The 12,175-nt window shown below is 30.9% G+C and overlaps 1 protein-coding gene across 1 annotated transcript; it reads left to right on the top strand.

Annotated features, from left to right (window-relative positions):
• Positions 1-2,647: 2,647 nt before the first annotated feature.
• LOC124432717 lies at positions 2,648-12,121 on the top strand. The gene is made up of 21 exons (XM_046981828.1): positions 2,648-3,239; positions 3,300-3,455; positions 3,539-4,179; positions 4,248-4,329; positions 4,408-5,086; positions 5,235-5,419; positions 5,499-5,666; positions 5,732-5,878; positions 5,964-6,039; positions 6,129-6,248; positions 7,775-8,409; positions 8,520-8,975; positions 9,048-9,231; positions 9,308-9,470; positions 9,536-9,617; positions 9,705-10,096; positions 10,197-10,474; positions 10,558-10,748; positions 10,844-11,155; positions 11,250-11,331; positions 11,417-12,121. The coding sequence occupies exons 1-21, from the start codon at positions 2,752-2,754 to the stop codon at positions 11,657-11,659; spliced, it is 5,760 nt and encodes a 1,919-aa protein (XP_046837784.1). The 5' UTR covers positions 2,648-2,751; the 3' UTR covers positions 11,660-12,121.
• Positions 12,122-12,175: the final 54 nt, after the last annotated feature.

The raw sequence follows: 12,175 nt of genomic DNA, 5'->3' as shown, positions 1-12,175 counted from the left end.
TTCATTTGGTGATATGATATTAATGAAATTTTTCGCTACAAATTGTCGTGATTTTTCGATCGATGAATAAATTGATTTTAAAATAATAGATAAGCCAGTTAGATATTACGTTATGTTTTAAAAACAAATTTGTCTTTATTGTCTTAGGAAAGAGTTTTAAATTAAAACACAATGGCCGTCGTGATAATATAATAAATATTATTAATAAATCAAGATAATAAAATTCAAGATAAGAGAATAATACGAGTTACAAATAAACCTAACTTTATCAACGGAGAAGAAAAAAAAGTGAAATAACTCCTTTTCTTTTTTAAATATTTCACGTAGAAAAGTCCATTCTTTGAAAAGAACTCAGTTCTTTACAGTATACACTAGCTAGTGTTTAATGAACATATATTTACATTTTGAATATTATATCAAAGTAGAACTGCCATTAATTTATTATTTATCTAATCTAAATGTTTTAATATATATATATATTACTATTCGATCATATGCTTGTATTGTTTTTAGTTTTATAATGTCTTATAAATTAATTATTTAGTTAACTGAAAATTCACAACTTAAAGGGTTAAAACCAGTTACGTTAAAGTTAAATTTCTCGAAGGAGTATTCGACTGCAAGCACTGAACCCACTTTCTTCTATTCTCCGTGCAAAGACTACGTAAGATAGAGTAAACTTCGAAAGTTTTCAATGTGGGATTGTTCTGTCATGGATTTTAGATCGCTATGAAACTACAGTAGTATAATGGAGTGACTTCTTCATTATGCAGAACAATCATGAGTGCAACTTCCTTGAAATTCTTCGTTCGTCACGTTATCACTCTCGATTGATTGAATTTACTCGAGAGATAAACGTTTATTCGAGTAAGTTCTTGAACAAATCATTCGTCGACACCTTCAAAAATATCAATAATTCGATTATGTTTTATTCAAACGGTTAAATAATAGCAACGGTGTAAAAAATATGAGCTCATTTTGCATTTGATTCGAGATAGGTGCATATACATAGACCAGCTCATTAAGTCAACCAAACTCATTAAATAGTCGTAGCACTAGCTCGTTAAATCCATGTAATTATTCATCTTGAAGTCTGGTAGCATTGTTTCAATCCATAGAGGATTCTATTGTCTCATACGATACTAAAAGACAGAGGGAGGGAGGGAGAGAGAGAGAGAAGGGAAGAATGGACAAAAAAAGAGAGAATCATTTGCAGTAAAGATTTACGTCTACATAGTTTCGATACACAATATATTCTTAAAAATATTGTCAGAATGTGTTTATTTCATAAAAAGTCAAAAGTCTTAAGACAATTGAAATTTATCGCGAAATCTAATATTTTACATTTTATTTATCAGCCTTTGTAGATTTTGTATTATCAATTTAAGCGAGATAATTGTCTATCCGATGTTATCGGGCGATTATCTCTATCGCATTTATATGATGAATGTACTCAAAATTAATATAATACATATTAAAGATTGTGATTAATAACGACAAAAAAATCAATGTTTAACTCGAATCCATTTTCGTCTAATTTATTATACAATAAAAGATCTTTCCAATTTAATTTAGAGATTAGACAAATTTTAGTCATCGTTATCCAGAATTACAATTATTCATATAAATGATAAATTAAAATGAATGATCGATGCTTATATAAAAAAGCCACCGACAACGGTGCGTCGCGTTAAGTAAGGACATGTGTGTTATATAAGAACATGTGAGCAAAGGTAGCACGTCCGCCAGAAAGCTTCCAATATCGAGCTATGTGGAATGTAAGTAAACTTGGTCGTGAAGGCTAAAGCTACGACACGCTTGTCTCTGTCTCCATTATATGCAAATTTCTACGAGTTGCACTGAAAACCTCAACATAGTTAACCTTCGAAAGTCATCGTTTAGGTTTCGCAAGAGACTTCGAAAGAAACAACATGAGAACAAACTAAGGTCTTTCGAAAGAGTCATCGAAGATGACTCGTAAAAAGATAAAAGACTGCTAAAGAAGTTTTCCTTAAAGATATTTTTTCATTCGAACGACAAATTTTACTTTAACTTTTTTGATAAAAACAAATCACCGATATGATAAAAGAAACTTTGTACTTTGTTCGATAACGAAACAGAAATGACTTAATTGAACGTTCATATAATCGGATCTTATCATTTTATCTGATTTGCCAAAAATAATACCTTAATACGCAATAAATAAATGTAATATATTTTTATATGACTAAAAGAATGATTTAATAAAATAATATTATTTGAATATTTATAAAATGGCAGTTTCCATTCGTTAATACTGAAGTATTGTTAATCCATTGAAATCACTTAATGGTATGTACATATCTACGAAAACTTTGTTACATTTTTTCGAGAAACATAATCGAACTTTTGTACAAATGTTAATTTCCTCGAGAAGTTGTCTGTATCTCAATTCGCATTGATCTCGTTTTAAACAATTGGTTTATTTTTTTTTTATCAGAAGTGGACGTTTCCATTTGTAATCGTCCTGAATTCTTACAATCAATGACTTATGATAAACTACTTTTTACGAAACTTTATTTATGACAAAGTAGATATCTGAATCATAGATATCGAGATAGAGAGATTGCGATAAAGAAACGCTGTAGAATAAATGAATTTCATTTCTAATTGAACCACGACAAAACAGATTGATCTTCTCGAATCATCGGTAAGTCGATCTTTCTATGATTTATTGATTCATGCTTGATCGGCTTGCTTCAAATAAATACAATGGGTTCGGATTTAAAAAAAATTTCACGTTTTCTTCTTTATTTCATTTTAATTGATTTTAATTTCGCGAATAACAACGATGATAATCGTTCAAAAAACGAAATCGATGATGCTTCAGTATACAGATTACCAAAAAATGTAATTCCAATTTCCTATGATCTACGAATATTAACAAAATTGGCTGCAAATGACTTTCATTATGAAGCCGAAGTTCGGATAACGCTCAACATATTGGAAAAAACAAATACAATAATACTGCATGCTCATAAGCTAAGAATAGATAAGGATAAATCTTGTTTATACAAAGAAACCGATAAAATTTCAATTGACCATCAATACTTCGATACAAATAGACAATTCTATATCATCAAATGCATGAAATATTTAGAAATTGGACAATATATTTTGGTTCTTTCTTTTGTGGGAGACATTCAGGATGATGTATTTGGATTTTACAGAAGTTCCTACGAGGTGGATGGACAAAAGAAGTGAGTCCATTACATGTTATTTATCATTACGTTTTATTTATTTGCATCAATTATTTCCAGATGGATTGGTATAACTCAATTCTCACCTATTTATGCTCGGCAAGCGTTTCCGTGCATGGACGAACCGCACTTAAAAGCGACATTTACAATAAGCATTGGTCATTACTCTAATCAAACGGCCACTAGTAATACCGATATAAAAACGATCGAGGAAGTGTTAGTATACATTATAATTTAGTATAGTAGGTAGACAATTTTTATATATCTTAAATCAAGGTATTCAATTTGAACATTTGTAGCGATACGTATTATCGTCTTACGACGTTCTTGACTACTCCACGAATGTCAACGTATCTCGTCGGATGGTCGGTACATGATTACGTAGTCGAAATTTCAGAATCCTCAAGAGATTTTAAGATCTGGACAAGGGACAGCATGCGATCTCATGGTAGCTTTGCCTTGAATCAAGGCTGGTTAATTTATTCAGCTTTACAAGATTGGATGAAAGTGGAAAATCCGATAAAAAAAATGGATCAATTTGCTGTGGCTGATTTCAACTTTCGCGCTATGGAAAATTGGGGTATGATAACGTATCGCGAGTCGATAGTCCTATTTCAGAATGGAACAATTCCAACGAGAAAAATGGTTGATGGCTTGGCCACTATAGCACATGAATATGCGCACACGTGGTTCGGGAATTTGGTAACGCCAGAATTTTGGAATGTCGCTTGGTTAAAAGAGGGCTTTGTCTCATACTTCCAATATTTTGGAGTCTCTTTGGTACAACCAACATGGAAAATGATGGATATGTTTGTCGTTGATTACGTTCAACCGACTCTTCTCTCGGATTCCGTGAATCACGATAGATCCATGAACAGTCAAAACGTCGGAAGTCCTAGCAGTATCATGGCTATGCTAGATTTTGTTACGTATAGAAAAGGTTCATATTTTAACTCGCTTTATTTTAAAAATATCTGCATAAAACGAAATGTTTATTCTTGTCTATAGGAGCGTCCATAATTCGAATGATAAAACATGCGTTTGGTGAGAATGTCTTTCAGAAAGGATTGCATAATTATTTAAGCGAAATGTACGTGATTGAAGGACAAATGTGTTTTAGTAATCAAACGAACGAAATTAATCATGATACGTTTAATAAACATTTTAGGTCGTATCGAGCGGCTAGACCATACGACTTGTATCGTTATTTACAGAGAGCTATTGATACGTCATCGAATAGCACGAAGGACCGTAAATTTGTCAAGGACGTTGTCGAATCTTGGGCAAATCAAGTGGGATATCCTTTGATAACGATAACGCGAAACTACACGAGACATTGGGCATTGGTATCTCAAGAACGATTTTATCTCAATCGAGACACGAGAAAAATCAACAACAACGATAAAGAACGCACATGGTGGATACCTCTGACATTCGCTACGAGGTCGTCTATCATCGATTTTCAAAGGATTCGCCCGAAGCTCTGGCTGTGCCCTTGGGATAAGAGGACGATGATTTCGAACTTTCGCGACACCGATTGGGTGCTCTTCAACGTCCAGCAAATCGGATTCTACCGAGTCAATTACGACGAGACCAATTGGAAAATGCTTATTGATCACCTTAGATCAAAGGAGTTTATCTCCATTCCCTCGGTGAACCGAGCGGCTCTCCTCGACGATGCTTTTAATCTGGCAAGAGCAGGATATATAGATTATTCGATTCCATTCGACTTGTCCAAGTATCTTAAGAGAGAGATGGACTACGAGCCTTGGCTCGCCGCCGTTAATAATTTCATGTTTCTCAATCGAATCCTGAATAAAGTATCGAAGGTTCATAAAGCGTTCCAGGTAAAAAAAAAAAAAGCTTAAGAAGTGCCTAATATAGATTATTTATCGATACTTTTTTTTTCTCGATATTTTATTTTTAATATATTTTTTTTGATATTGTTGAGAAATTCAACCAAAAAATCGGTTTATCGTAAATTTTGTTTTTTAGAAATACGCGGAAAATCTGATTCTGCCTATATACGAGTTATTGGGATTCACGGAGGATTCGTCCGATAACGTCCGGACAAAACTTCAACGGGAGATAATATTATCGGCTTCGTGCGCGCTCAATAACGCTCACTGCCTCGAGACATCGAAAATGTTATTTAATTCGTGGATATCGTTGAATGAAACGTAAGAAAGAAAAAACATTTAAAAAATCCATTTTAAACGTTTATTTATTTAATTGATATCTTTTCATCGATTTATTTAGAATATTACCTGATTTGAAAAGTTTCGTCTATTGCATTGGCATACGTAACGGGAATGATGAGGATTGGTTTACAATGTGGAAAAAATATCTCGATGCAGATTTACATATCGAACAAGAACTTTTATTGTCTGCACTCGGATGTAGTCGAAATCCTATTTTATTGAATAAGTAAGTTTCATAGCGTTAAGTAGTTATGTACAAATGAAAACTCACAAATGGTAACTTCTTGACAGATATCTGAATGTATCGATTTCTCGAAATTCGACAATTCGTAAGCAATACAGATTTTCGATAGTTACTGCTGTTACGAACGGTAATCCAGAAAATGTCGATCATACTTTAAAATTCGTTGAAAACAATCTCGAAAGCATTATTGATTCGTACGTACTCGAATGTTTATAGAAGTTAAAGTATATGTAGATATATTTTTAAACGATAAAATAACTATTATTATTTTTCGAATAGACGAGGATACGATTTCTTAGGTAAGATGTTTATTTCCATAGGAGAGCATATGACAACTACGGAACAAACAAACAAGGTGATCAAATATTTTCTTACTATCACGAATACGATGAATATTCGTATGAAGAATGATAATATTAAATTGCATATATTTAATTTTTATAGCTTCGTCGTTTCATCGATCAAAATATAAAACGTCTAGGATCGGCCTCGAAAGCAGCAGAGAAAGCAATTGTTTCTGCCGCTGAAAACGCTAAGTGGGTTGAAAAATATGCGTCTCTCATTGCTATAAATCTCTGATTTAATTTGTAAATGTAAACTAAATATACAAATTTTGTAAAAAGTTTTCACTTTTATACGATAATCTTATTAAAGTTCAATTATTGTGGAATTTACTAAAACTCCCAAAAAAGGGATTATGAAATAGAAAAGATTTTAATTAAATATATTTTAATAAAATTTTGTAATAAAAAAATATTTTAATAAAATATATTTGGAAAATATTTCTTCCTCATGAATTTTTTCCTTTTAATTAATATATATATATCCTTGAGTATATCTGAACGTTTTCTACCCAAGTTCTACCGCTTATCATCTCAACTAGCTACTCAAACTTTCTGCCGAGACGCTACTTGTTGATATCGATTGACTTGGTTAAGCGGATAAAACTATTGTAACAAATAGAATCTCCCTTATGTGCACATTAAATGGATCGTTCGTAATAAATAAGTTGATTTTTTGTCTGGCATTCTATCTTTGAAGATTGACTATGGATTATCTATTTATATTTACAAAGAAAATATTTAAGACTTACATACACATATATAGAAATATTAATGATCGTCACTTACTGGTGCAATGACATAGATATCCGTTGAATCATACCTAAAATGATACCTGATAAATGAATTTCCAATGCTGAATAACATACGCGAACACCAGCTTTTAATCTGGTTTAGATAAAAAAGATATACGATTGTTATTGGAGAATACAATTTAGTACTATAGCATGGAATATCGTGTGTCGACAATGATAGAATGATAATTTATATAGATATTTGTAGCTATTTTACTTCTAATTCTTTTTTTTTTATTAACTCTTTATAAATATTTATTATTTGTTATGTAAAAATAATTTTCTTATAGATTCCCGTAATAAGATGTAACACAGGCGAAACAAAAATAACGATAAATTTATTATTTGTGAACGTAAAAAATTATGTCTTTTTCAACATTTTCTACATATACATTTTAACGATTATTTCAACGACGTTGTCGATAAGGCAACGAATCTTACCGGGTTTCGCGCTTATCTACACGTCCGCTGTTCATTGGTCGGATTCTATTGTATTTGAATTATCGCTCAATCGTTATCTCACTGATGAAACTTTTCGGGAACTTTTTGGCGAGTTTTCTAAAAAATAGACCACTTACTGATCATCTCTCGACGAATATAATATCATTTACTGTGAAGGAACAGAGCGATAAGATTAGAGAAGGGATTGACATCATTTACACGACGGAGACATCGATACTGGTTTATAAAGCACGAAGATTTTTGCCATTAGGCTTTTAATAAGCAATCATCGATACGAGGGTCATAACGGCAACTCTCTTCATTTCCAGTTTAACTTAAAGGTATTAGTTCCTTCTTATATCATTTATACTCATTATATATTTATTTTAAACTTTTTTATTTTATTTTTCAAAAGTTTTTCATAAATTCGGTATTTTCTTCGAATTATATACCATCTATTAATTAAACGTAATTAAAAGTGTATTTTATTAATTAATCAAATTGTGAAAATTAGAAGACTGGATCATTGCAGAAGGGAGTACCGTTACTTTTTGCCAAAATGGCTTCCATGAGAGTGTTAATACCGTTGGCATTGCTCGTGGTGATAACACTGGCCGAATATCCATCATCGAATAAGACTATATTCTTGGATAATGAAATTATCCAATATGAGGAAAATAGAGCAAGTCCTGAAGAAAGCGAAAAGTCTGAAGATTTTGAGACTTTTATTGATGAAAATGATTCTAATTATGCAAAGGAAGAAACATTTGATTACAAATTACTTCCTATAATTATACCACATCATTATAACATTGACTTGGATATAAACTTAACAAAATTCCAAGAAAATTATTACAAATATACAGGAATAGTTAAGATAAATTTGGAAGTAACATACAATACGAATATAATCAAATTACATTGTGACCAATCGTTCCTCGAGTTGGGTACGCCAACATTACTACATGAGAAGAAAAACTTTAATGTTACAATATCTTATGTAAACAATACTAATATTGTGATAGTTGATGTGAAAGAGTTATTAACTCCAAATAATTATACTTTAACATTGCCGTACATTGGAACAGTAAGTGATAAGAATAGAGGATTTTATAAAGATTCTTACTTAGATGAAGAAGGCAAAACGAGGTAAAAAATTAAAAAAAAGACAATATTAGTCTGATTAAATTTATATGTGGAACATTATCATTTTTTATTTGATCCTATTAACCACTATTTTGCGTTTTAATTATATATAGATGGTATGTTGCGACACATTTTGAATCAATCAGTGCACGAAGCGCATTCCCATGCTTCGATGAACCAGCTCTAAAAGCAACCTTCGATCTTACGATAACATATGACAAAGGATACACAGCGATCTCGAATACAATCGGAAATACGAGAGAAATTAAAAATAATCGACAAATTACAAGTTTCAAAACAACTCCAAGAATGTCCACGTATCTTATAGCATACGCGATAACCGCTGATTTTAAATCGTATAATAAAAGTAATATAATGGTATATTCAAGACCAAAATTTACTGCAGATAACATGACCGAATATGCTGCAGAAGTTAGTGACAAAGTGTTGACAGAACTGGAAAAATATACTGACATCAAGTACTCATCTATGATGGAAAAGATGGAACAAATTGCTCTTCCTTTATTGTCACCGGGTGCAATGGAGAACTGGGGTCTCGTGACGTACAGGCAAGCAAAAATATATTCTCGATATTTTGTAAGATCCTTTTTGTAATACTAATTCATGAGTTCTATTAACAGAGAAACTGCCATTCTCTACAACGAGAATGTAAACGGAACTTTCGACAAGCAACATGTGGCGAATATAATCGCTCACGAGTTTACACATCAATGGTTTGGAAATTTAGTCACCCCTGAATGGTGGAATTATATTTGGCTTAACGAAGGATTTGCTACTTATTTCCAATATTTTATCATCGATAAAGTAAGAAATTGACACGATTATGAAGATTAAACGATTTTATTTACATCGAGAGATAATATGTTACGATGCGTTACAGATTTATCCTGACTGGCGTTACATGGATCAATTTAACGTACTATCTCTTCAAACTAAAGCATTCCATTACGATGGGGATGGAGAAAAGACACGATCTATGAATAGCGAAGAAAAGAGCGAAAATGAAATTAACGATTTATTCGATGATATTGCTTACGACAAAGGTAATTATCCATCGAAAAGTATATTTTATATCAATTAATTATTATATAAGACTAATTTATTATAGCTGCTGCTGTCATCCGCATGTTTTCTCATGTCATTGGAGAGGATAAATTTCAGAAAGGTCTACGACAATATCTTAACTCACAGTAAGCAGATTTAGCCATTAATGTTTATTGTCGTCGTGAAAAGAAATATAGAATTTGCGATTTAGAAATTCCTATTTGTTACTTCAGCAAGTACGATACAGTGAATCCAACGATTCTTTTCCAAGCTCTCGATGATGCCGCAGAAAAGAAGAATTTTTCAGAAATTAACTTGATGACATTTTTTGAACTTTGGGTCAACCAATCAGGATACCCAGTAATTACAGTGACTAAGAATAGAAAAGAAAATGACACATCGATCACTGTAGAACAAAAACCGTTTTATTTGGTTAAACCTATAGAAGAAGAGTTATCTAAAAATAAGACCTGGTCTATTCCTCTGAACTATGTACAACAAACAGAAAATAAGAATTTTAATGATACTTCTGTTAAATCTTGGTTGAAATTTGATGAGTCATCGATATCAATTAAAGATAATATCATAGAAAAAGGTTGGATTATCTTTAACGTGCAACAAACTGGTAAGCATTACAGAAAAACCAATTGTATAAATATTTCATTTTTTCTTGGTGTTCTAATTTTGCTTTATGTGTACTGCTTTATGTCTTTATATCTATTAAGGATATTATCGTGTCAATTACGATATGGAAACATGGAGCGATATCATTAAATATTTGGGCACGGATAATTTCATGGATATTCATTCCTTGAACCGTGCTCAATTGATCGACGACGCTTTTCATTTGGCATATGCTGATCTTTTGAACATCACTGTCAGTTTGGATTTAATCAAGAATCTCGAAAAAGAAACCGATTACATCGTATGGAAGTCAGCGTTCAAGATTTTATCGAAGTTGAACAATATACTGGATCGAACAGATTATTACAGTTACTTTTTGGTACATTTAATTATATTACGTATTATTTCGGTTTACATTAATCACTCAACTAAAATTTAACGTCGTTTCATTTATCGTTTCAGAATTTTATTCGTCCAATTACTCAAAAATTATTTATTAATCTGAAGCTCTTTGAAAATAAGAATGAAACACATTTGGAAAATCTTCTTAAAATAGATGCCGCAAAATGGGCTTGCGACATTGGATTAGAATTTTTCGAAAACTATTCTACTCAACAATTTAATCTGTGGTTACATAAAGCTCAAAATGTTGCGTATGTATTCTTTGTTTCCTACGTTAAAATTTAATTTGTAGAAATAAGATATCAAATATTTAACGATCTAATTCGTGATCGCTAATTGTTTTCAGTATTCCTCGAGATATGAAAAAAGTAATATTCTGTGGGGCCTTAAGGAAAGCCAATGAGACTGTTTGGATAAAAACTTTGAACAAATACATACTATCTAAAGACGTTGAAGAGAAGACACTAATTCTTTCATCCTTGGGTTGTTCTTCATCACCGGACATTTTGAAAAATTTCCTTGATATAACTGTTCAGGAAGATTCTAATTTCATAAAACAATTGCCGGAAGTTTTTCGAACAATATACTCCAACAGTGCTGTTGGTCTTCAAATTGTTCTTGATTTCATTTCTGAAAATATTAATAAGTTACAAAAATAGTAAGTTTTTCGAAAAGATCAATAGGAAATTATATAGAAGATGAATAAGAAATACTAATCTAGATATATAATAATCGAATGTTTCATTTTCTAGTGATGAAAACTTCAAGGAGAATATAGTGAATATATTTACCGAACTTGCAAACAGAATTGCTGTTAATAAGGATATGGGCACGGTTAGAAAATTATATTTCTTTTTCTCTTTAAAGTATAGCAGTATTTAACATTTATTTATTTATTAATACTATATTTCTTTTTTAGCTAAATGAAATTAACTTTCAACTAATTAAAATTGAAGGATTGGAGGATAAATTGAACGAAGGCGTGAAAATTGCAAACAGAAACAATCTATTCTTAAAAAAGCATGATGAAAACATTCAGAAATGGTTAGGATATTTGACTGAAAATCAAACTACAACAACTTCCAAACCAAATAGTGCTAATTCTTTTAGCTTTAGTATTGCCCTAATGACTGTATCTTTACTACTCGTAAAACTACGTTAATAATCTTTTTAATTTTTACATTATTTGCACGGTTTATAATAAATGATAAAAAAACCACTTCATCGTATATTAGCCATTCGATTTTAGCCAACGAAATGTATTGTCGTTTTAACTACAATAATGTCGTATAACTTTTTTGTATGTACATACATAAAGAAACAAAGTGTTACTAATGTTAAAAATTTATTATTAATTATAATATAATTATATTTATATTAATATAAATATAAAAATTATTTTAACATAAATTTTTTACTGAAGAAACGTGCACAAAGTTGTCTAGTTAATTAAGTAAATAATAATAATATATGTGTGTACACATGTAGGTATGTGTATATATGTACATATAAATGCATGTATGTTATATACATGGAAAGTTCCATAATATGATTGTAAATACCAGATTGTTCCACCATTCATATTAATATAATTTAACTTAATAAATTACTATTATTTTACTAATGTGATTTATTAATTTTATTTAAATCTAATTAATTCTCAACTTTATTCTTTAGA

This window comes from Vespa crabro, chromosome 1, assembly GCF_910589235.1.
Source record: "Vespa crabro chromosome 1, iyVesCrab1.2, whole genome shotgun sequence".
NCBI classification, from domain to species: domain Eukaryota; kingdom Metazoa; phylum Arthropoda; class Insecta; order Hymenoptera; family Vespidae; genus Vespa; species Vespa crabro.
The sequence above is the reverse complement of the archived record's forward strand: the minus strand, read 5'-3'. Positions and strand labels throughout refer to the sequence as shown.

Bases quoted from the DNA above. Each gene is read 5' to 3' on its own strand.
- LOC124432717 (XM_046981828.1), top strand. From the start codon at position 2,752: ATGGGTTCGGATTTAAAAAAAATTTCACGTTTTCTTCTTTATTTCATT. The intron at 3,240-3,299 runs GTGAGTCCATTA...AATTATTTCCAG, and splicing joins GAGGTGGATGGACAAAAGAA to ATGGATTGGTATAACTCAAT. The intron at 6,040-6,128 runs GTGATCAAATAT...TAATTTTTATAG, and splicing joins CTACGGAACAAACAAACAAG to CTTCGTCGTTTCATCGATCA.